General features: G+C 31.4%; 1 protein-coding gene across 3 annotated transcripts; it reads left to right on the top strand.

Moving 5' to 3' along the window:
- Positions 1–646: 646 nt before the first annotated feature.
- On the top strand, positions 647–25,742 carry LOC127708388 (beta-1,3-galactosyl-O-glycosyl-glycoprotein beta-1,6-N-acetylglucosaminyltransferase-like). 3 transcript variants are annotated; one of them, XM_052213262.1, is made up of 4 exons: positions 16,933–17,081; positions 18,425–18,463; positions 23,518–24,504; positions 25,395–25,742. In XM_052213262.1, the coding sequence occupies exons 3-4, from the start codon at positions 23,547–23,549 to the stop codon at positions 25,667–25,669; spliced, it is 1,233 nt and encodes a 410-aa protein (XP_052069222.1). In that variant the 5' UTR covers positions 16,933–17,081; positions 18,425–18,463; positions 23,518–23,546; the 3' UTR covers positions 25,670–25,742. The 3 variants fall into 3 exon arrangements, with proteins under 3 accessions (XP_052069224.1, XP_052069222.1, XP_052069223.1); XM_052213264.1 differs by lacking the exons at positions 16,933–17,081; positions 18,425–18,463 and adding an exon at positions 647–709; XM_052213263.1 differs by lacking the exons at positions 16,933–17,081; positions 18,425–18,463 and having other exon boundaries at positions 23,075–24,504.
- The last annotated feature ends 1,464 nt before the right edge of the window (positions 25,743–27,206 follow it).

Raw genomic sequence — 27,206 nt, forward strand, 5'->3', positions numbered from 1 at the left:
ATTGAATGTGAAAATGTTTTTAAAATCCATTTGAAATCCGCGTTGTTTTTCAGTTGTCTAAATGAATGACGATCGCTAAATCATTATATTCGAAAATTAATATTTATCGTGCAGTGGCTTAAATATTTAGCATATGAGACGAAATACATGTAAACCATGAAATTAAACTTCAATAAGACGATACAATCAAAAATAACAATAGAAAATCCAGAAACTTGGTGCGGACGACTGCAATTTATAAAGTGTTTATTTTATTATATATATAAAAATAATAGAAGATGTGGTATGATTGCCAATGAGACAACTCTCCACAAGAGACCAAATGACACAGAAATTAACAAATATAGGTCACCGTGAATGAGTATTCTGTATTGTACTGAAGACACTTTGTGTCTTATTGAAAAATTATTACATTTATTTTGAAATGTAAAGTTAAAGAAAAATCTTTTTTAGCGGAAATTATTTGTATTATTAACTCGAGTATTTAGAATACGAATTTATACCAATTTCTGTGCGATCGACAAACTTTTTGCAAGAACATTCAGTAGTAACTCTCTAGAATTACGTTATCTAAATAAGTGACAAAAAAAAACGATAAATAACAAAAAACCGGAAGTGTGTTCGCTTCCTCAATTATCCTCATCCTGTTGACATACAACTAATACAGTACATGATTTTGTTAAGTTATTGGAAATAATTCAGACTTGAAGTAAGTTATTTTCCTGTTAAAAACTTATTTACATTTATATGTAATGATATACATTTTTAACTTCGACATTTTTCGGAAATTCATTAGTATTATAAAATATACTGAATTTCTTTATAATGTGTATTTTTACACATTTTTCAACTAGCATGAGCAACACGATGGATGCCACAAGAAAGAACTGAAAATGAAAAATATTGCCCTTGTAAAAGACAAAAAAAACGACTTCACAAAAGATAGAAATGAACATTATTCCTATCTGAAAAAAATACCCTATACCCCATTCCCCCTTCCAAATATCAAAAGGTCGTCGTCTAACTGATTAGAAAAAACAACAATACAACAATAAAAAAAGGGTTTGAATATGTGAAGCGATATTGTCTGGTATTTCATTTCCCGAAAAGAAAAAAAAAACACATTTTCGCTGTTTGTACGCTAAAGTACTGAAAACAATTAGGTGTTTGGAAAATTTTAGGTATCAACCTGAAAAAAGACTACAGGCCTGTGTCGCTCACCTGGGTCTATGTGCATCTTCAATAGAGGCCACTTTCCAACATTGTTGTCTAAAATGATATTCATGACAAAATTTCTTTTGTTCACTTTGGCTTAACAAAAACTTTTCAAATTCAATAAAGCTTCATCAATTTTCCTACTTTTAGCCATAAAAATGATCTTTAAAAGTTGGAACTCTTTTGCTTATCTAAATATAAGTTTTAACTTTTATGATAAAGTATTACTGTAAAAAAAGTTTAGGTTAATACATATTTACTCATGATCAATACTTGACTTTTATGTATTATTATTGAATTCTATTTTTGTCATTCGTTCAATTTTCCGTCTACGGGTACACTTGTGATTTCCTTTAATTTTCTGTCATGTGGGTTTCTTTGTTTCAATCAAACAAATGTCAAAGTTTAAGTGTTTCCCACAAATGTAGTGAAATTGTGTAAGTACTTTTTATGAAAAAAAATGTAAATGATTAATTTCGCACAAGTTGAATTTCCTGTTGTATGACTCGGTGCGATGTAGAGCCTAACATATTGCATAGACACCTGGCTATTGTCGAAGACTATATGTTGCGCTCTAAATGTCTTCTAGTTGTGTGTGTCGTCTGTTTGCTGTTTCGGTGGTATATACCCCCACATCTTTAAAGTGTTTTATTATACCGAAAAAACAGAATTTTCTGTTGATATCTCAGGGACAACAAACTTGCTATTACGCTAATAACCAGTCAATAAGTGTATAATATTAGACCGTTATATTTGTCTTATAATTTTCAACATTTTTTTCTTTTAAACGAAAGTTTAGGAAAAGTATAAAAAAAAACAGGCCTATCACATGGACGTTTTTACTTTGTTGTTCAAATGAAAAGACAGCAACAATGTTTATGTTACTATTTTTCGAAAAGTTTTTCTTCACTACGTATTGGGATGATCACAACCGTATGTATATGCGTAACATGTTTTGGTTGAAAAAACCTAAACATAAATGCATTCAAAGCATGTTATATTATTCCAAGGCTGGTCATTTCACATTAAAAAATACTTATTATCCATGTTAGGATCATGATTTCCAGAAATGTTCGACATTGACAGGATTAATGCTCCTTTCTTTTTCGCTTTTTTATTTTTAACACGACGTATAAATCGTGATAAACAAACACGACGTAATACTATTATCTAGAAAAAACATATCTTAAATTGGAGTTTCCTTTTGTATAAGAATAACCTATGTAAAAGGCAGTCCTATTTAAATATATCAGGTGCCACATTCCTGACTTGGTACAGCACATTTTAAGAAAAAATGGTGGGTTGAACCTGGTTTTATGGCTAGCCAAACCTTCCGCTTATATGACAATGTTAAATAATATCGCTAAAATGACAACACTACCTGACAGAAATACAGTACAAACACACACAAGAACACTCATCACAGAGAAACGCACAAACAAATGATATAATAGTCGACACAACATGCAAACCGCTGAATAACAACGAACATCCTCCATCAACGACAAACACCACAGAACATCACAAACAGTGACGCACTTACGTAACGAACATGCAATCTCGAACTTTATACAATTATTTTCACAATACCAGTCCAAACAATTTTCATGATAATGATGGTATTGAAAGGCTGTTTAATAATCATTTGGACTACAAACTATAAGACATTACACATTATCCAACCGAAACCATAACAGAAACATAAAAAATAAATACATTAATGTCGGATGTACAAAATACAGAGACACGTCGTATAGCAATGGAAATTCAAACTCGGTATAAGAGTCATATTTGGGAAAAGGTCACGTTCGGTACTTAGCAGACAGACGACATAGATGTTAAACCACAATCTAAGACGTGGTAAAAATGTCAATAGTTAGTTTAGACACAGACATATCGTAAAGATCAGCCAATTCGAGATGGCGTCCATCAAATCATACTTCATGCTATTTTGTCGTACAAATATAGTAGACGATGGTAGATAATGGTTTTCGCTAGATATATTTTTAATGGGTTGGTTTGGAGGAAAAGCTATTTGATTTTCGGTATCAGTTAGAAAGGATTTGCCAAAATTGTACTGTGACAGATATAACGTCGGAAATGTCAGGATCCCACAGAGTCCTCATAGAAGCTATATGTAAGGCAAATACGCAGATAAGTATTTGTCACTCTCTAGAAATATAAAGTTCAGCATTAGTCATTCCTAAATTTGATCTTAATGGTGCTTGTCTAAGTGTTTTCATATATCAGCAAAACTGTCATTTGTATTGTACTGGCTTCATTTAAACCCGAATTCGTCAGACGAATATTTCTTCTCATGCGCCAACCTTTTAATTGTATGTAGGAATAGAACAAGTTGATACGATAGATGTATGAATATGAACATAGAAACTTTAATTTGCACTAAACTGACATGATTAGCGATTCTTTAGCGTGTTACCTTATAAGGTAACGATCTATAGTAAGACATGACATCCAAATCATTTTGCCAACTAAGTATCGACGTCTTTGTTTCACGCTTAATGTCGAGGGATTGGAGGACGATAAGCAAATTTTAGTTTAAATTTTCTATATTGTCATCCGAACAATCAGCCCTCGAATCCACATGAATCCATTATAGTGATTGATGCCAGCATTGATTTCTAGTTTATATCATAATTGTCGGTTTTAGTTACATTGCATCCTCCAGTTGCTGGGGGCTTTTATACAACATGTACTAGTCGCGGGTGTTTTAATATTTTTACTCATATCTGTGTGTTAAATTTGTATATTTTCAATAAATCAGAAATTCCAATCCTTACTTTCCAGTGGTTTGATAGGGACATGTTTACTTATCGTTGGTGGATATAACAAAAACACGATACAACCGATGATAGTCAATATGTTTTTGTATTATTTCGATTGAATAGAAAACTGAACCACTTTGTGTTTTTGTTAGATGTATTTCTATTTGTATCCATCTGATGAGTTAAGCCTTTTTCAACTGATTTTGAACTTTTTCATTTGTTTCTTTTTTTTCTTTTTTTTTTTTACCTTTACACTATATTTTATTAATATGTGAAACCTTGATAAAATTTTCGATTTGTTCAAAGTTAACATATATGCACATACTACAGATGAAATTCCTGTTTACAAAAACGTACAAACATTTTAAGACTGATATCTTTGATGAGTGTTTACAGAAGACCTGACGCTTTTGTCGGGTCAAGATTAAACAATTATTTATCAAAATCACTGCATGAACCAGTAGATAACACATGAAATATAATATCTATGTTTCTGAATACACAATAATAATAATAAATATTTTAGTGAGGGGGATTTTTTTTTCATTTATCACAAAAAAGACATTTTTGTTTTGCCACCTTGAACGCCGATCTGTGTATGTTTTTGTCTATATGGTAACAAAGTAAGACACAGATCATGATAACGAAAATATAATTGTTTAAAATTCAAAATTGTGCAACTGTTTAGACGAATGTTTATAAAGAGGGGATAAATAAAGGCAACAGTGGTATACCGCTGTTCAATAGTCATAATTCGATTAAGCAAAACAAATCCGGGTAATAAACTAAAACCGAGGGAAACACATCAACTATACGAGGAAACACATGGAACAACAGAAACACTGAACTACAACAAAAGCAAACGCCAACATAAAATTGACGGGCTGTAGATAACAACTGCCATATTTCTGACTTGGTACAGGACATTTTAAGAAAATAAATGGTGGGTTGAACCTGGTTTTATGGCTAGCCAAACCTCCCGCTTATATGGCAATGTTAAAAATACCGCTAAAATGACAACACTACGTGACAGGAATACAATACAAACCAACGCAAGAACACTCAGCACAGAGAAATACATAAAGAAATAATATAATAGGGGAATTAACGAGGAATGTATATTCCTATATGTCTATACTGATATAATTTTTAACAAACCTTTCTCAATTTGTCCGTCTGTAAATTTAGAAATTATTTAGAAACTGAGGTTTCAACATTCTCTGGCATAGTTGACCTTAGATGGATTTGGCTATAATTTTTAGATCCGTTTTGGTCATATAGCTCTTCAACTGTTTCTTATATCTTTGACTTTCAAATATTCGGATTTGAGCATTCAAGTAAATGAAGAAATGCTCGTCGGACGTAATTAAAAGGACAATTTAATTAAACCGGACAACCTTTGTTCAATAACATTTTGTAGAAGTGTCATATAAAGACTCGAGAAGAGTAACTGTCAAGCTAATTGAAAGGCCCATCAAAACACATAATTTATCTAAAACATCCCAAAAATTATTACCACTACAGAAATAATTAATACCATTATTTTGATATTACAATAGTTAATGATAAGTACTTAAATACTAGTAAGGGATCTAGTTTAAAGATCTGAAAGATAAGTTGATGAACACTTACTAGATGCCATCCTCTATATCATATGTCATGTTTTGTCATATAGTTCAACAAGAAACTGCGTATTTATTCATACTTGGCTTACAATTTTTTGGTTATATCGTTTCCAATGACCCTCTGGTATCTTTCGTCCCTCTTTTTTAATACTGAAAAACGCTTTAATAACGCAAACTTGATAACGTGTTATGTTCATTTGATGCGAAATGAGCAAAACCTTTGGTAAATCTCTATGTATTTGGAAAATTATAACTTGCATAAAAATTCATACTCTGTTGAATCTCCAAACAAACCTTACATTAAGGATCATATTGACTCCGTTTACACATGTCGTACATGTCTCACAATAAAATTATGAAATACAAAATATAGTTTACGGTTAATTTATTCAACAATGGTATACTGATTGAACTTTTATACATGTATAAGTCTTCTTCTTCATGTTCTTATCTTCAAGGGAAATGGCGTTTGGCTTCGAAAATTTTTTAAAATAAACACTATTTTACTGAAGCCATTTTTGTCTTTTTGAGAAATTATCACATGTATGTATAAACATAAAGTCAAAGAACAATCCTTTTACCAGAAAATATTTTGAGTAATTGCTACGGGCGTTTAGAATATAAATTTATGATACCGATTTCTATGTTCAGTAAGCACTCTAGAGAATTATGTAATCCAAATTATAGTGAATTACATAACAAAAAACCGGCTGTCTGTTTGATACTAGAGATTAACGGATCATATAGACATTTGATTGATATACTACAGGATTTTGTAGGGTTTATGTATATAGTTCATACTTGTGGTAAGTTGTGTCTTTTGAACACTGATCTACATGTAATTTTATGCAGTTCTGTTTTCCTTAAGATTATCGGATATTCAATAACATCATTGAATACTAGTATACTTAATTCGTTAGATAGTTTACATTTACACATATTTTAATGGACGCAAACAACACGAAGGCTGCCACATGTGAACCAGGAACTGCTTACCCTTCCCGGTTTTAATAGGGTTTGTGTTACTAAGTCTTTAGTTTTATATGAAGTGTTTTGTGGACGACTTGACCGCCATTTTGTCGTTTTTCGTTTTTTGCCATGGCGTTGTCAGTTTTCTTCAACTTACAAATTCTGAATGTCCCCTTGCATCTTTCGCCTATTTTTTGAAATTGCTTTGAAGATTTGATTCGCTTTAACAAGCATAGAATGTGTAACAGCATGTAGACTTCAAATTGTCTTAGAATTAGGGGATGACCATTGATAATCTTGGTAAGGCAATAGGGGGTTTTTGAAAAAAAATTAATATTCTGGTTTAGAAAAATAACGCGCAAATAATAAACAAGCCTCGCAAAAGGTGAAAATATTAATATCATAAAAATTGCTTCTGACACCCACTTCCGCGAATGGTTCTCCCATTATACATAAGTATAAAAAACTTTTCACAATTAAGAAAAAAAGAAACCTTTTCACAATTAAGAAAAAAAGAAACGGTTGCAAATGTTAGCCATTTTCTTTTGGATTTCCATTTTCCAAAGAAGAAAAAACGATGTTTGTACAAACAGTGAAAAATGTTGTTGTTGTTTCTTTTTTTTTTTTAATACTTAATAAGGGACTGAGAACATTTCGTAATTCTAAATAGTAATAGATGGCACGAAAAATGATATCAAAGGTCTTTAGTGAATTGTTATGTATCAATCTGGAAAAAAAATCAATAAAAGAAACCATTCTGATTCAACAACAAAGATTTAGAATAATTGAAGCTTTAGACTGCTTTTCAAATACATATTAATGAAAGGTTCAAGAGTAACATGTATGTTGAATTTGGATGTTCGAACAATATTTTGTTCAGTGTTAAAGGTTTTTTCTTTTCTTTTAACATATATATAAAAATGTTTAAAAAATGCTTTTTGATGTATTTTTACGTTTAGATATTCAATTTCAACTAAGCTACATCGATTTTCCAACTTTTAGCTTTAAAGAAGATCTGAAAAAGGAGACATTTTTTACTTGTATATAAATGAAATTCCTTGTCAAATTTTAACTTTTATAATCATGTCGTGCATTTGTAATGTTTCAGCGATTTCAGCTGATTTTTTAGAGATATTGCTTTTTTGCTAAGATTTGTTTTACCATGGAAGTATTATATTGACAGGAATAACAATAATGCCACTTCAAAGGTTTCATCTGCGTTACCGTCTATCTTTTAATAACTCATTAATCAGTTTAAGACATGAAATGGTTATTGACGATCGGCATGTGATCAATCAAATCACAAAGTCTTTCTGGTTATTGTGTTCACGGAAATATATGCGTGACCGGTTGTTGTCAAATATACCAACGAAGTAACCAAATAATCACCCGTTATATTTCGCTGTCAACGGTGTAAACGTGCTGAATTCAACCATGCACAATTTCCATGTTTTCAAGTTATCTAGTCACTCGTTCAATGTTGATTTTGGTTTTTTTCTTTTTTTTTATTTTGATAATTTAATTCGATAGCTATTACATATGAAATTGGGGTAACTGTTAAACAAAACCTTTTGGTAAATAGAGAAGATCATTTTTAGTTTAATGATTTACTTAAAGATAGTTTAAACAATGTCTCTTAGTATTGTACACCGCAATTGATGTGAGGTTCACACAAACGACAGTTAAATTCAAAATCAATTTCTGAAAGTTCACAAAGATAATTATACAAATATGACCACCTTTTAAATTTTAATTTTTCTAGTCATTAGAATATTCACAATTTTCAACATTATTACTCTTTAATGTGTACATCAACTTATTCATATAAAATTTAAACTAGCCCACTAAAATAAGTTTGCGATTAGAAAGATAGTGTCAAGCTCATTTTCTGTGTTTGATTTTCTTTTTGGAGTAATGTGTTAATCAATATTCAATTAATATCAAAACACTTTTTAATAATAAAAATAAATTCATCGACTTTTCATCCCCATTTTAATTGTTCAGTTTCAATGAAATAATCAAATGACATTTATTTCAAGTATATAAATCTAAGCTTCCTAAAAGTAAATATATTTTCATAAATCTCGATAAGATAAACTTGGCTCATTTAATCAGTAGCGGCGAAATAATATTTGTAAATGATTTTGCATTATTCTACTACATCAAGATATGCCAGACTATACATTGCCATCATGGATAGTTTTGATAAATAATAATACAAAAGTTAACATATTATATTATTTTTTTCTTTTCCATTGATGATGATATGGAAATAAAATGAACGAACTCATATTTATAGGTCAATTGCTAGTTTTACTTCAATAGCAATTTTAGTTTTGTTTGGAATATTATTCCTGTTAGTTTTTAAGGTAAAGTTTTTTTTATTTTCGATATATCCAGATTAAAATTTAAGAATGTAAATGAAACCTATAATAGCGACTACATATTTTGCACGCAAGGTTATTCAACATTTTACAATACATTCATCAAATCAAAATGTTGTTTTTTTTATATATAATTTTACATTTTCGTCGAAGACAGTTTTGATAAAAATATATCAAAAGTTAACATACCAGAAATAAAATCATGTTATCTAAAAGATATTTTTATCTTTACTTCAATTGTAATTTTAGTTTAATTTGGAATGTTCTCAAGTAGTCCTATCTATGTTGAAGGTAAACACTCTTTATTTTTAATTCATTTAATTGGAAGGTTGTAAACCATTATATATATATATAATTTTACTGTTATAGCTTGAAATGTTCAGAAATGTGACGCATTATTCTCATGTCTTCATATTAACGAACAAAGAACATTGATGATGTGATTTTCAGTACAAAATCACGGATTTTTTTTAATGTGCATTCAAGTTGATAAAATTTTAACCATTTAATTAAAGAGAAAAATTGAAAATACTGACTTCTCTGCAAGTTTAACAACTTTAATCAACGTTTCTGGTGGTTGAGAACTGCAGATTAAATGGTGTATGTCAGAATAGTTAACCTCTTTAATAAGCGATTAACATGTTGTGGAAAATTTAATTACTAAGACTCCCTATACATACAAATTTCTAATGGTTTTACGTACAGTGTTTTGTGAACTTTTTGTTTGTACGATGATATCATGTTTCTATTATTAATTTGATTACCTCCGTAGTAACCAAAGAACAGACGCAAAAAACTACTTGTCACTTTACGAAAAAGGCATGATTCATCCTGGCCAACCTTTAAATTGTATATAGAAATGGAACGTGTTGATGCGATATATGTAATAACATAAACGGTACAAATTTTTCTGCACCAGATGCGCATTTCGACAATAAATGTCTCATCAGTGATGCTCGAGGCCAAAATATTTGAAAATTCAAAGCTTATTAAAAACATGAAGAGCTATAAACTAAAAGGGACAAAAAAGTAAAGCCAAAGCCGGGCAAGAAATCAGACCTTTGCATGAGGGAGATATATTCCTTAATTTTAAATAATTTTCAAAATTTTGTAACAGCAAATTTTAATAACACAAAATCCGTGTTTTCATGCCAGTACCGAAGTACTGGATACTGGGCTAGTGATACCCTAGGGGACTATCAGTCCACCAGCATAGGCATCGACCCAGTGGTAACAGTAACATAAACGGTACCAATTTGTCTGCACCAGATGCGCATTTCGACAATAAATGTCTATTCAGTGATGCTCGAGGCCAAAATATTTGAAAATCCAAAGCTTATTAAAAACATGAAGAGCTATAAACCAAAAGGGACAAAAAAGTAAAACCAAAGCCGGGCAAGGAATCAGAGCTTTGCATGAGGGAGATACATTCCTTAATTTTAAATAATTTTCAAAATTTTGTAACAGCAAATTTTAATAACACAAAATCCGTGTTTTCATGCCAGTACCGAAGTACTGGATACTGGGCTAGTGATACCCTCGGGGACTATCAGTCCACCAGCAGAGGCATCGACCCAGTGCTAGCAATAACATAAACGGAACCAATTTTTCTGCACCAGATGCGCATTTCGACAATAAATGTCTCTTCAGATGCTCGAGGCCAAAATATCAACGCAGAAAAGCTTTAATAATACTAAACTGACATGCTTAACGATTCTTTAACATGCTACCTCATACAAATAAGGTAGGAATCCATAGTGAGATATGGCACCACATCATTTGCCAACTTGGTTTTGACGTCTTAGTTGTACACTGAAATTCGAGTACTTGGAGGAGGAGAAGCAAATTGTAATTTTAGAATTTCTATATTGACTGACTATTCAGTCCTCAAAGCGAATAAAGGGATTGATGCGAGCATCAGTTTCTAGTTGCATTGCACTCCCCAGTAGTGGCGCATAAATAAAACATGTACTAGTCACAGCTAGATAGCTAAAATAGTTTCACTTCCGTGTATGTGTATAAACATTTTTTATTTGCAATAAATCTTTATTAAAAGGCAAAGTAAGGCTAGCATGAAAAATTCAATTGAACTATCTTGATCTGAGATAAACCACTGACGGAAATTCTATGTGTAACATTTGCTTCTACAAAAGTCTGTTATAACCACCCGGAATGGCAGTGTTCATCAGGGGTATCTCAAATTTTCTATGGCGAAGATTTACTTTTCAGTTTGTTTTCTGTTTTTATTATATTTTTTCTTTAAAACTGTAGGTTTTTCTGTAATTTGCAAATCGATTGTTAACGAATGGTTTTATATAGACATGTTCAATAGTCATTGATGAATAAAAAAAAGATAAATCTGATGACAGTCAATATGTGTTTTGTATTATGTCGATTTTATGAAAATCATTTTGTAAATTTAAAAAAATACTAATTGTATAGAAATTAGGAGATGGATGGGGAATGCATGTAAATGAGGCAACTATCCATAAAGCCCACAAAGATGTGAAAAGTTACATGTCACTGTCCTGAGACAGGCATATAAGAATATGGCCTAGTCTAATTAAATAAAGACAATATATACTATCGGATTTTTGTGTAGTTAAGCTTGATTGCTTTCTCAGTGACCTTTACCCCACACTTTATTTCTATTGATATAAGAATGCTGTTCATTTTGTTTTAAGTTATACAGGTAAGATTTACGTTTAAGAAAGACTTGACGGGTCAAGTTTAAACAATTATTTATCCAAATCACTGAATGAAACAGTAGATAATACATGAAATAAAATATTTATGATTCTGAATACACAATAAAGTATAGATATTCTAGTGACGGCAATTTTATTTATTTAACATAAAGAAGAAATTTGCTGTTTTGGAGCTCTAAAAAATTTCATTTTATTTTAAATTCTTGTTTTTATTACTTATTGTTTAGGATTCTTTAATGTACCAATAGGATAATTTATTACTGTCGTGGTATTCCTCAGTTGCAATAAATTAGTAAAAATAAGTACATGATATCAAACATGTTGTTTTGAAAAAAAAATACTTATTCTAATGTTTATCAGCTGAATAGAGGTAGTTTAATTTAATTTTATACTTGTTAATCAATGTATTTACTACTTAGCATATTATTAGAATTATTTATGAGTTACTATTAGAAGCATCCCTCCAGTCAGCTATGAGGTAGTTTTGAATTAAATAATGTTGTATTGTCATTATGTTTGTGTAGGTGTTGCTTTGTTTGAATGTAATATATTGTACCTGGTTGTTTGGAGAGGGCTTGCATATGCTTAGCCTGTTGCCCAATGAAATTCAATGTATTTGAATAAGATATTGTTTAAACCAAAAAATAAGTAATGTAAGACGCATATCATTTTAACGAAAAAAATATTTAATTATGATTTAAAATTCTGCAATTGTTTCGGAAAATGTTTATAAGGTGGAGATAAAGAGGGATTACTATTGTTTTAAAATTTGCTGAAAAAAATATTCAGGTATCACTAAGTTTTTAAATTAAATATACATTTTTATCAACAACATTTTTTGTAAGTGACATGGCAGCGGTACAAAACTAAGCAGGTCAGACTAAAATTCAGGTGATGAATTTATGTATAAAAGTAGAATGTAAGAGTTTCTTTACCTCATTCAGTTACACAGATTTCTTCAGTTGATATTTTTTGACTATTATTCAGTATCGTATAACAAAATTTGTTATTCAGTTTCCTTCAACGAAATATTTATGTTTCGATTTTTTAAAATTATTACTCTTCGTTTGTCTAAACAAAAACGTTGAGGTTCTATTTCTATTCAAATTCTATATAATCTGTAGTTGTGGCAACACAAGGTTGAAATTTTCGATTATATCTATTTTTCATCACGGTGTCTTTATTGCACCATTCATTTCTGTTTGCAGTGTCATATACACCCTCTCATGTCAAAATACTTCTTGATTTCATTACTCTCTTAGATTCTAAAGCGGATACACTTTCTTATTTGATGGCAAGATGTATAGATTTCAAAGTACCCTTTAGTTAAGAGGGTCATTCCGACCTGTCTGATCATGGTATCATGTATGGTCTCAAAGTTTCCTTGGCTATAGAAATTTGGTACCTATAGTTCTACCGTTTCAAGTTTTGAAGATAACACTCATGCGGAGGACGGAGGCGACATATTGGATGTGATGGATTTTAGAATGTGCTCATAATTGGGTCGTTTAAAGGGAAGCAAAACACTAGAATGCAAATAAAATGCTCCGCTGGGCGCAGCTTAATACGACCGCAGAGGTCGAAACCCTGAACAGTTGGGGCAAGTATGGACACAACATTCAAGCTTGATACAGCACTGAATTTGGATTGTGATTATATATTTGACACAGCATAGGATTCTGACACAGAATGAATGTGGTCTAAGAACTTAAAAATTTTTAATTTACCTATTCAAACCATATCATTATTATTTGCTTTTATATATAAATCAGAAATAACCAATTTAAAATGGAAATTGGATAAAAAATTCCCCCCCCCCCAAATTTTTTGAACCCCCTTATGATTCATCACCCCAAACTCAATCCCATCCTTCCCTTTGTGGTATGGTACCATGCGTTACAATTTCAGAGAGATCCATACACTTGAACACAAGTTATTGTCTTGAAACTAGAAAAATGCTTGTTTTTTGGCCCCAAATTCCTAGAGTTTTGGGCAATTAACCCCTAAACTCAAACCCAGCTTTCCCTTTGTGATATGGAACCTTGTAGAACAATTTCATAAAGATCCATACACAAACACACAAGTCATTGTCCACAAACTAGAAACATGCTTGTTTTTTGCACCTTTTTGGCCCCTAAGTCCTACAATTTTGAGACAATTACCCCCAAAATCAATCCCAGCCTTCCCTTTGTAGTATGGTACCTTGCAGTACTATTTCAGAGAGATCCATATACTTGAACACAGGTTATTGTCTGGTAACTAGCAAAATGCTTATTTTTGGCCCCTTTTTGGCCCCTTATTCCTAAACGTTTTGGTCAATTACCCCCAAACTCAATTCCAGCTTTTCCTTTTTGATATGGAACCTTGTAGTACAATTTTAGAAAGATCCATACACTTACACACAAGTATTGTCATGAAACTAAAAAAATGCTTGCTTTTTGCCCCTTTTTTGGCCCCTAATTCCTAAAATTTTGAGGCAATCACCCCCAAAATCAATCCCAGCATTCCCTTTGTGATATGGAACCTTGTGGTACAATGTCAGAGAGATCCATACACTAACACACAAGTAATGTCTGGAAGTTACAAAAATGCTTATTTTTGGCCCCTTTTTGGCCCCTAATTCCTTAACTGTTGGTACCATAACCCCCAAAATCAATCCCAACCTTCCTTTAGTGGTATTGAACCTTATGGTAAAATTTCATAGAGATCCAGTCACTTAAAGTTAGAGTGCGAAAACCAATGTATCTTCGGACGACGACGACGACAACGACGACGCCGGACGACGACGACGACGCCAACGTCATGCCAATATACGACCGCAAAATTTTTTTGCGGTTGTATAATAAAAATAATGAGTCTAAGATATATGACAACGCAATGGCCAAAAGACAAACAAAAAATGACGAATAATAGCATAAATAGTCCACAAAAATATACACCGATAGGAAATATTGAACAAAGTTATTCTCGCCAGTAACCTGGGGGAATGCATGTGCTCGCGAATAGGTAAAATGATCTTACTCAATGAGTGACCCCGTCGTGTTGCTCATTGTTGGTTAAAATTAAGTTAAATCACAATTGAAAAAAAATAGTCACATACGTGTTTCTCGTTTCTCGTTTTTATATAGATTAGACCGTTGGTTTTCCCGTTTGAATGGTTTACACTAGTAATTTTTGGGGCCCTTTATAGCTTGCTGTTCGGTGTGAGCCAATGCTCCGTGTTAAAGGCCGTACCTTGACCTATAATGGTTTACTTTTATAAATTGTGACTTGGATGGAGAGTTGTCTCATTGGCACTCATACTACATCTTCCTATATCTATATACAATTGACGAAAAGAAGACGGTACAGTGGTTATAACAAATTTAAGATATCCAATGTGATCCATGACACATGTATTACATAATGTGGCTTAAATAGCGGAATGTTATATTAAAGGAGAGTTCTAACTTGTTTTCATTTTTTTAGTGTTGTTTAATTGCTTTCTCATTAACCCATACCCCACACTTTTTAAAATTAATAATTGAATGCTGGATTAAATTTTCCTTTTGTTTAAAGTTATACAGATAAGATTCACGTTTAGAGAAGACTTGACGCATTTGTTTGGTCAAGATTACATAATTATTTATCCAAATCACTGCATGAAACAGTAAAAAATTGAAAACAACACGTTTAATAATAAATGATGCATGCAATAAAATGTTTATGATTCTGAATACACAATAATGTATAGATAATCTAATGATGGCAATTTCGATTATTTAACACAGAGCAGATATGTTTGTTTTGCCGATTTTCAAGCTGAATTGTGTATTCTCTTGTCTTTGTTATACTTAACAATGTAAGGCGCAGGTCATTTAAAACGATTTAAAATTCAACAATTGTTCAGGTAAAATCCATTTTCATAAAGTAAGGATAAAAAGGGATGTCTATTGATTTAAAATAAGGCGTACACACATTCAGTTATCACTAATAATTTTGAATAACTTTTTTATCAACATTATTATTTGTTAGTGAATTGATAATTATACTAAACTAGGTAAGTACGACCTGAATTATAGTGTTGGTTTTTGTTTTTGTTTTTGTTTTTTTGTTTTTTTTTATGCCTAAGAGTACAATGTAAGATGCCTTTTCCATTTGGTTGTTTGTGTCTGTTTAATCTTTAAAGATGATATTTAAGCACAAAGATTACTTCAGTTGATAATATTTGACTATTTCTATTATTCAGTATCTAAAACTAAAGTATTTTACCCTTCCTCAAGTCATTTTAATTGTCTTAAATTATTACTCTTCATTTGTAAAAAATGTGAAGATTTCATTCAAATAGATAATCTGTAGTTGTATCGACATATGGTTGAACTCATTTCTATTAAATATTTATTTTCCATCACTTGATATCTTTACTGCACCATTCATTTCTTTTTGCAGTGTCATATTTATTCTTTCATCTCAAAATACTTCTTGATTTCAGTAATCTTAATAACCGTTTAGATTCCTGAACCTAATTCAATTTCATTTTTATTTGATGGCAAGATGCATTGATTTCGCCGCAGTCTAGGGGGTCATCCCGATCTACCTGATCGAATTTGTATCTTAATGTATTTCCATAGGTATTGAGGACTTTACACCCTAATCATACATATTCTAATTTCTCGTTAAATGTTGCCATGACTAGACCTTAACCGTTCCCACAGGATGTCATACAAATTCCTTTCTGATTTTTTCTCTCGTAAAGCTTGTGCCTCCATAGGTTCCTGTGGTAATGAAATATGGTAGCTTTCTATATATATATATATAGAGAGAGAGAGAGAGAGAGAGAGAGAGAGAGAGACAAAATTCTACTGTTTGAAGGTTTGATGATAACACTCGTGCAGAGGAAGACGGAGGCAGATTAGCTGTGTTGGATGTTTGAACATTTTTGAAAGGCAATAAATTACTTCTATTAAACTGACACTCTTTTGAACTCATAAAATCTTCTGAAAATTTTTAAATCTCGGCCATTTTCTGAAATAGATTTTTTCACCAATTACACCACCATTGCACATGAATAATTTAAAATTTATCTTTTAGAAATAATACACAATGCTTTCCCATACAAGTGGTACCATACGCTACAAATTTATTATTTTGGGATATAATTCTACATATTTTGGTAAAATTAGCCCGAAAATAAAACATACTATACCAAAGAACAAGTGATCAGTATGATGGAGTTTCTAATTGACAACATATTTGTTGTAAAATTTTCCAGTAGGTTGTCGGCACTCCTATAGAAACCAACTGCACATCTCTCCTGGCCGACCTTTTCTTATTCTCATATGAGTCGGAGTTCCTAAAGACATTTGTATGAAACTAGAAGATCAAAGAAGTGTGGTTATTTAATTTCACACACAGGTATATTGATGATGTTCTTTTCATTAATAAATCCAAACGTTTCTGATTGGGTGCCATTATCATATCCTCCTGAACTAGAGATTAAAGAAACCACAGATACAGCTCCCGCGCATTATCTTTAGCCATTTACATCAAATTTGACAACAACGGTCATCTCAGTACCAGAATCTATCACAAACGAGACGATTTCAATTTTGAAACTATAGATGTTCATCTCCTTAGCAGCAATATACAAACCTCACCCGCGTATGAAGTATACAATTCTCACCTCGTATATTCGATATTCGAGAGCTTGCAGCTGCTACTCATGCAATTACTACATGATGGTCTCGAGTTAAAGATTCTTAGTTCTGAAGATGTGTATCCTTTTTATTTTACTTTAGTTTGCCCGTTATTTGTCTTCGTGCTATTAGAGATTTTCAATAAAATGACATACGTACGAAACTCGACTACTACGGACCTAATGGGACTGGTTAGTGAATAAATTTAGTAAAATACGTGCTCAAATTAAAACTAAATATTCCAAGACTATTGAACCCATACACTGGAATTTTCGTCCATATCAAATTATTTTTACGTGATGAAAAATGAAAGAAATCATGTATTTTTTTATTTATCACATGGTTCTCTGGATTCCCCTCGAAATTTTCACTGACATAAGATCACGCATAATCACTTATCCCTACCGATTATAAGATCGAATTGAGTTATTTTAATAATTTTGATATTATTACACTTTATTCACTATACTTTGCAAATTAACGCTCCATTATTCTATATTGTAAATGCTTATGTTTTCGCTGACAGATGTTCTCTCTTTTTTTCTATATCTATTTGTTTATAATTTGTGTAGGAAAAATATGTTTGAGAAGGATATGTTACTGACAAGTTCAGAAATGTCGAAATCAGTGTTTGTCAGAATTTTTCACTTGATTAAAGTTGAAAATAGAAATAAAAAACATTGGTTCTTTTTCTAAGTCAAAGTATTTGTATAGGTTGTATATGAGAAGTTGTGCTCGATTAAGTACTTCCCTGTGTTGTCTTGTTTAACGGGAATGACAGTTTAAAATATGCTATATGAGTTCAAATATACAAGACATTTCCCGGCAAAATATTGGTTATCACTTGAAGTACATTAATTTAAAGTATTTTATCCATTTTATTGATAAACAAGTAGTATATATAGTGTCATTGAAAATAATTTTAGTGCATAAATCATTGAATTGCATTGTCATAAGTCAGAAATATAGAAATAAGATAATAAGATTTCGATGCGCAATATTAATGCAGAAATAAAGGCATGCAAAGATTTTCCTATTCGAGGTTTTTTTTTGTATTTCCAGTGCAGTGTAGAAGATAACGAATTTGCAAAACGCTAAAATGTAAGTTTTAACAGGATGTTGGACCATAAATGTTCATTGCATATGTAGTTTGAGTATGCATATTCAGGACGAGAAGATGAACCCGATTTTGCACTAGACCGACAGGCTGTTCCAATTTTTTTAACGTGCTAGTTCACAAGGTCCGCAGGAAGACATGTCACCATACACGTACACATTATTCGGACTCCGGGTCGACCAATCTTTGCTCTTACTCCTAGATATAGCGTATTTAGCAGAGAGGCTGCCAACCTTTAATTTGAAAAGTCCGAGGATCGAATCCAAGACCTCCCGTACTTCAGGCCACCGAGGCGGTTATGAATATTGAAGATACAAATACTTATACATGAATATTCAAAACATTTGAAATAAGAACATATAGCTATAAGACACCATGCCCCTTCATATTATCCATGTTATCACAAGTCCATGTTAAGTAAACCACTTAATCAAGGTAAAACCAAATTTGTTATATAACTTTTAAAGTTTTAAATTTGGAATTGGACGGATGAACGGACAGACGCATAGATTATAAATCTAATATCCCCTTGCTATCATAAATTGGTAATAAAAATAAAAACTGCAATCAAATATTAAATACAAGTCATGTCCGTTTTTCAGACTTTGTTTGTATAAGCTAAGCTCCAAACATTTCATAAATTAAAAATTTGTGAGCAATGACGTTTTTTTAGAGATACAAACTCTTCCTAGAACCCATACATCTTTATAAAGAAAAAGAAGAAGCAAACAAAGTAATTAATTTAGTTATAAATTTTCATCATTTTATTTCTTGAATATGCATCCTAATAAATTCTTTTTTTATAAAATTCTACGGAAAAAGAGAGGCGAAAGATACAAAGGGAAATTCAAATTCATAAGTCGAAAATAAACTGACTACGCCATTGCTAAAAAAGAAAAAGACAAACAACAGTACACAAAACAACATAGAAAAACTAAACAATGAGCAACAAGAACCCCACCAAAATCTTGGGGTGATCTCAGGTGCTCCGGAGGGGAAAACAGATCCTGCTGCACATGTGGCACCAGTCTTGTTGGTCATGGAAGTACAGACCCGGTGATATGTCTAATTCGGTAGGTTACAATCGGGGGAAAGATGACAAAGTACTATCAGATAAATACATCAGTGATTTGAATTTCTGTTTCTGACAAAAGTATCTTAAAATACAATATAGAACATTGCTAAAAAAGGGGTTAGTCTTGCACAACTTTTACATTCCGGTGTGTTTGAATTTCTTGTGTTTACCTTATACATTTTATAACTTATAAATCAAAAATGAGAATGTCATCTCGCTTTAGATTTCATTATTTCTATTTATTCAAACTTAAATATTTTAATTTTATTAGTTTATGATTTCATCCTTTGAGAATTTAATATATTGGTCAAGTGAAATGGCCAATTATTAATCGGTGCATTTGATTACTGATAACAGGATTATTTATTCCCTTAAAAGGTTGTTGTCAATAAAATCGACTTTATAAAACGTCACCAGTGTCTGAGCAGAAAGTTGATGAGCCAAGGTTATGTCAAAGACGTAATATGTTTCTAAAAAAGTTCATTGCAAGATACCAAGACCTTGTTGATAAATATTCCGTATCAACTTCACAAATAATACATGATGGTCTTGAAGTATAGATTATAGGTACTAATGTTGTTTATCGTCTTAATTAAGTGTTAAAATTCCCTTTTTTGTCACTGTATATTTTAAATCTTTACTGTTTATCCAATTTTGATTATATACTTATGACGTGGATCGGTACTTATACATCCTGCCTTTGTGCTATGGTCAATTTTGAGTTTTGTCTTTCATTTTTGCTTATGTACTTTGTCTATATGACATTTTGTGTTTCTTTGTTGGAACAGTTATTTGCTTTTATAGTGATTCAGATTATATTACAATGTTGACTGCTGTACCCTAATTTTTGACGATTTTACCTATCATGTCTGTTTGTTTTACTCACATATTATTGTCAATATAATGGAATTCTATGCGACTGTCATACAAGTGAGAGGTTTAGCTAGCTATAAAATTAGGTATAATCCACCATTTTCTACATAAGGAAATGCCTGTATCAAGTCAGGATTATGAAAGTTGTTTATCATTCGTTAGATTATTTGAGCTTTGATTTTATTATTTTATTATGCACTTGTAGCCGGTGATACCGTACAGGTATTTGACTGATAAAACTAATGTAACAATGGCCATAAAAACTAAATCAAAAATTTATTGCTATCATTTAAAAACAAAGAATCAACATACATAGATACCGAGCATGTTAATTTATGACAATCAGTTTGTAGTGTTTGCAACTTGTTGTCAGCATAGTAATAAAAGGAAACAATGGAGATCATTAAACACTTTTGATTGAAGAACTCACCATTGAAAATTGTGCGAAAACCGTGGTTTAAATGATTTAATTTTAACTTTATTCGACATATGCAGTAACTGTCATGGGTAAGTTTTGTTTTTCTACAACTAAATTTTACTAATTAATACTACATTGTGCAAATTTGTGCAAATTTGACGTGCGTTTATTAGTGAGATCATTGCGTTTTATCGTTACTTGTATATGTAGATAGTATATATCGTTTTCAGATGATATAAAGCGTAAAGAAATGAGACGAAGAAATACACACCTGTTGCATCATTATCTGTCTATATAACACTTCATCGTGCTCACAAAAATTATTACTTGTCAATTTTATTACACCAAAAATAGCTAGGGTAAACAATGGTAGAGAAGGTAGAAATAGGCCAAACTGGAATTTTTCCATCCATCAGTTATCCATATTACTGATTCAGGGCGAAGTATCTGGAATACTATATACCATATACAAATGTATACAGCATACTATCTAGTAGTAAGCATCAGCTGAAAAAAATCTTGTTTTGTACATTAATCAGACCATTATTTTTCTTTTTTGAATTGTTTTACATGTGTCAATTCGAAGTCTTGTATAGCTTGCTATACGGTATGGGTTTGCTTATTGTTGAATCCCGTATGGTGACATATAGTTTGTAACTTCTACATCAGTTGGTCTCTGATGGAGAGGTGTCTCATAAAGAATCATACCAGTCATATTCTACTTATTTGTATATTGAATCATATAAAGACAAAAAATAAGAAAATAAAAACACAAAGTTATGATATAAAAATCTAAGTACACCAATAATAACTCGGGTAATCATAGTAGAGAAGGCAGAAGTAGAGAAACCTTGAATTGTTCGATCCATAAAATCTTCTTGCTGATTCGGAAGTATATGGTTCTCACGTGTACTTTTATATATATAGTTAATCCTGTTTAAGATGGCATCTTTATCATGAAAAAATCTTCGTAATAAGACCATTATTTTAGGTCCCTATGTAGTACATTTCATGAATATTGTACCTGTATTTAAGACCACTTGTTTTATGAGAACACTTTTTTGCATTAAGAGGTTTCTTTAAAATAGTGCAATACGCATCTGCACATAAAAATTGGCCCCGTTGATGTTATAACTATCACTGGGTCGATACCTGTGCTGGTCGACTGTTAGTACCGGAAGGTATCACCAGCCATCAGTAGCCAGTACTCAAGAAAATTCGGATATTGTAAGATTGAAATTTGCTGTAAATTATTAAATTTTGGAAATCATTTTAATATAGGAAATATAAAATATGCAAAGCTCTGATTCCTTGTCTGTATTTGGCTATACGTTAGGCCCTTTTATTTTTAATCGTTGTATTTGGTTTCGGATTTTTAAATATTTAGGTCTTGAGCATCACTTAAGGGATATTAAAAATAAAACCAACACGTTATAAATTTCATGCTTCTGAAGCGTATTGTCGAAGTGCGCATCTGTTGCATAAAAATTGGTACCGTTGATGTTATCAAATATGCAGTTAAGTCCTGTCTGATAATGATACTTTAATGTAAAGATAATTGATGTTGGGATACTTTTTTTAAACTTCATTTTGGTTGGGCATATTGACAAACATTCGAACAAAAAAAAGTTAAAAACAGTAATAACAGTCAGTGCTTATGTACTGATATAATATTTTAAATGCTTTTCAGTACAGTCGTTTGTAGACGAAACGCGCGTCTGGCGCAAATACAAAATTTCATCCTGGTATCTATGATGAGTTTATTCCTAACTCGCCCGTTTATGAATTCTGAAATTATTCAGAAATTAAGGTCCATGTTATAGTTTTTGAGGTAAGATCAATTATAAATTTGGCGGGAAATAATTCTCTCTAGATTTTTCATACATTTAACATTGGCACCTTTTTCTTTCAAAAACTATAAAAAAAAAAATAACAAGGATTTTATAAGATTTTCAAATAACTTTTTTAACTATATGTAATATAATTATGAAAAGAAAAGTAGGGGTTAGCGAGCAACAGTATTATTTTAACTATATGGAAGAACTAGAGGATTCCGAATATCTGACAAAGAGTCAAAAACAAGAGCAGCGAACATCCTTAACGTTCTGTCTTGTATTTTTCTAGTTTTCTAGAACTTTTTTAAAACTAAAAACTACTTCATTCCATGAAGCTTTGGAAATTTTAAATTTGTTTAATCTGGTTTCATAGTATTCAATTTTCTTGAGAACAATCAGCTGTTGTGACGCCTTCCTATACAAGATACTGCGCGCTGTTCATCAAATTTAAGTTTGAAATCGACCTCGTTTTCTATGTTTAAAATGTAACATATAAGATTTTAATCCCAAGTCTTTAGAATAATTGTAGCTGTAATAAAGTATATTTATGTTGTTGCAGTTAACAAAAACTGGTAATTTGACTTTGAATGATAGCTTTCTATCAGCCTATCGGTTACTGCGAGGAATAATATTCAATCACTACCTGATACGATATTTGACAAGGCTGTGTGTATTATATAGTTTGACACGTATAAATGAAACAGTATACTCGCTGCACTTACATACAGTGCCGCAAATTAATAAGTTTCAATAAACTATTGGTTTAAAGAATTGATACGTACATGTAAAAGCTGATAGGACCATATCTGTATTTCGCTATCAATAATTTCATTTTAGATAACAGCCAACGACTTTCTACCATCTAGATGAAGACAAAATGGAAAACATTGATATTTTGTATGGGTGGATTTTCAATAATAAGCATGTTTAGTCCATCAAACTTTGTACGGGTTTATCTAAGTCTATATCCAGCATTGAAGATTAATTGCCACAATATAATTGACGGTGACAAAGAAGAAATTTCAAAAGCACTTCAATACATGAAATATAATTCACCAATCCGTCTTTTGGACAAAGACTTCATTAATATAGCCACGAACTGTTCAAATTTCTTAGAGACTTTCGGCTACAACATGTATCCTGTCACTGACGAGGAGAGAAATTTTCCAATTGCCTTCAGTATTCTAACCTTCAAGGACGCAGATCAGACTGAACGTTTGCTTCGATCAATTTATCGTCCCCAGAACTTCTATTGTATGCATATAGATAACAGTTCTTCGAGGTATTTGCATGAAGCATTTCTAGTAATTACTAGGTGTTTCAAAAATGTTTTTATTGCATCAAAGACGGAAAACATAATTTATAAACATATATCTCGCCTTAAAGCAGATATTAACTGCATGTCGGATCTTTTGACGAAGTCACAAAAATGGAAATATTTCATAAATTTACCTCATCAACAATTTCCCTTAAAGACAAACTTAGAAATCGTGAAAATATTGAAAATATACAATGGTGCTAATGATATTGAAGGCATTACGTCATTTAAGCGGATGGTATCGGAGCGATATACGTACAGCTACACAAATGTTAACGAATCTATGGTGCGTATTGGACTAAAAAATGATACTATGCCGTATAATGCAAGTATTGTAAAGGGGAGTGCGTATGGTGTTTTTAGTCGAAAATTCGTTCAATATATAGTATTTGACCAAAGGGCTAAAGATGTACTGGAATATATGGAAGACATCATGAGTCCAGATGAATATTATTGGGCTTCTTTGAATCATAATGAAATTTTAAAAGCGCCAGGTCGATTCACAGGTAATAATCTTAATCATTCTTCAGTATAAATATATAAACATGGGAGTTAAAAAATCGGAATCAACTCAAAAAGACAAGTGTAATAACAGGTAAAAAATCTTCTGCTGTGCATACATCCATAATCACATGACTCAAAATTTAATCTATTAGCAACGGTCAACATTGCTGTACCATTTTTACTGCATCAGATGGGCATTTCGATAACAAATGTCTCTTCAGTGATGCTCGACCCCAAAGTATTTGAAAATCCGAAAACATAAACATAGTAGTACAACCGTTGAAAAGCTGATAAAACAAACAAAAACAGATCAAAAGTAAAGCCAGTCCCGAAAACTTCTTTGACAAGGAATACTATGTATAAGGTAGAAGCATTCCTAAACTTATTTTGTAACTGCAAATTTCAAAGTCAGGCACATGCTATAACCGCTAAAATTGTCAGATTGACGATCGAAAATATGTTTTAAATGATTGCTAATAGTTGTTGTTCATATATGTATCATGCGACGGTGAAATCGAGCTGTATCTGATTTAAGTAAGGTTTACCGAACGGACATAACCAAATTGTGTTGATGTTAACAACAGCTATACAGTAAAAGTCAAAGAAACGAATTTAATTTTATGAGTACTTCAGTGCTTTTATTCTTCTACAATCGAAACGATAACTGAACTCATAGGAATAATGATCAGTACAAAATATTTTTTACCCTGAGAAAGTTGCAGTTTTAAAAAGAAGTAAATTGTTGTCATGTGCATAAATGTCATTATCGTTTATATGTTTGAGAATATTATTATTATTATTATCATTATTATTATTATTATTATCATTATTATTATTATTATTATCATCATTTTAATTATTATTATTGGTAGAGTATGTTCATTTTTCACAGACAACCCTGAAAAGAAGTCTTGGCTAGCCGTTTATGCTGCATGGGATGGGACAGATCAGTGTCAAGGAAAATTTGTCAGAGATATTTGTATATTTGGTGTTGGAGATTTAAAAGAACTTGTATTAAGGAAAGAGCTTTTTGCAAATAAATTTTATCCTGATTTTCAACACTTAGCTTTGGAATGTTTAGAAGAGTATGTCAATAACAAAACACTTAATCCAATTCGATTTGATTCCTTTTATTACAAACAATTATCCTTCATAAGAAAGACTTGACAGAGACCAGTTCTATTTCAAATAATTTGTTATTAAACTTATCTATTTCTAATAAATAAACTTTTTTAAATTTTGTACTTATAATAAATACTACCTTAGCAGCAAACAAACAAAAGAAGATGTGGAAACTCACCGATGAGACAGCAACCTACTGACAATTATAACCAATGCCAATCTACAAAGATACTTTTTCTTTCTGGAAAATTTTGTAATTTGGATCTTTCGAGATCAAACGGAGAAGAGTAAGGCGTTTAAAAGAATAACGGCACGTGTCTTTCTGTTTTGTTTTCTGTTTAGACTGGTAAGTGTCTCATTGTTGCATCCTCTCAAGGCCCTTGTTTTTAATTAAATTTAATAGTCAATTAGGTATTAGTATCTTCTTTAAAGGTGAGTATTGTCCTGCAATGATTGATGTTTCTAGGGTTAGGGTTTTCAAATTATAATTCTAATGAATGTTTATCAAATATTTTCTATTTTAAGCATATACTCATTAAAACAACACAGTGTTAAGTATTTGAAATGGACCATATGTCAAACGTTAACATAAGAAGATTTAAAGTTTTTTTGATGGAATTAAATTTTAAAAACAGAATATTTGTATGTAATTAATAAAAGATGCTCTATATTGTTGAAGAAATAGAATATGTTAATTACCACTGAATAAAAGAAGACAGTTGTAATTTTTGAAAATCAGTTTTGACCATAGTCGATGGAAACGTCACAATTTCGTATCAAAATGCAGTGCAAGATATGTCTACCAAATATATGCATTTTTCGTACCAATTACATGTTGTATTTATATTACATTCCATTCAGTGTGATACTTGAAATATCTCTTCGTTCGGGAAATTGGTAACATACCACAGACATAAGAGAAATGAGTATTACTGACCATACCAGTTTGTAAATGTACAAAATTACAAAATAGTTTGCATTCCAACTGTTATGATATAAGCGTAACTGATGAGTCTCATGTAGACGAAACGCGCGTCAGGCGTGCCAAATTACAAGCCCGGTATCATTGATGAGTACTTTTAAATAATATGATTATACTGTACGTTTCTTTCATTAAGTCATCTTTAACTCAAGACGCTTACAAGCGCAATACATATACACTCCACCAATATTCATGCAATAACCATTGTATTGAATAGCAAAGCTTGAAAAACTTGTATAAACATATTTTTCCCCACTGCCAACATCAATAATGTTAAGCTATATTTTTACTAGTGGAATATGAAAGAATATTGTTACGTTTTGAGGAAAATATTTTGTTGATGGACAATTAATGACATATTCACTCTTTCATGCAAAAAATATGTACTTACCTAGACGTTTCTTTCTCTGATTTTCTGAAAGGGGACACAATATATGTTTCAGATGAAATGAATTTAAAATTGTTGATACATTCTTACTTTATAAAGCATGTAAAGGTATTTAGTGTTTTAAGGTTAATGTTGATTTCACATTTTTTTTTTTCATTTACGCCTTTGTACAGATGACATGACCTGGACAATAGTAATCTCCAAAGAAAAAT

This window comes from Mytilus californianus, unplaced genomic scaffold (genome assembly GCF_021869535.1).
Source record: "Mytilus californianus isolate M0D057914Y unplaced genomic scaffold, xbMytCali1.0.p SCAF_7, whole genome shotgun sequence".
In the NCBI taxonomy this organism is placed as follows: domain Eukaryota; kingdom Metazoa; phylum Mollusca; class Bivalvia; order Mytilida; family Mytilidae; genus Mytilus; species Mytilus californianus.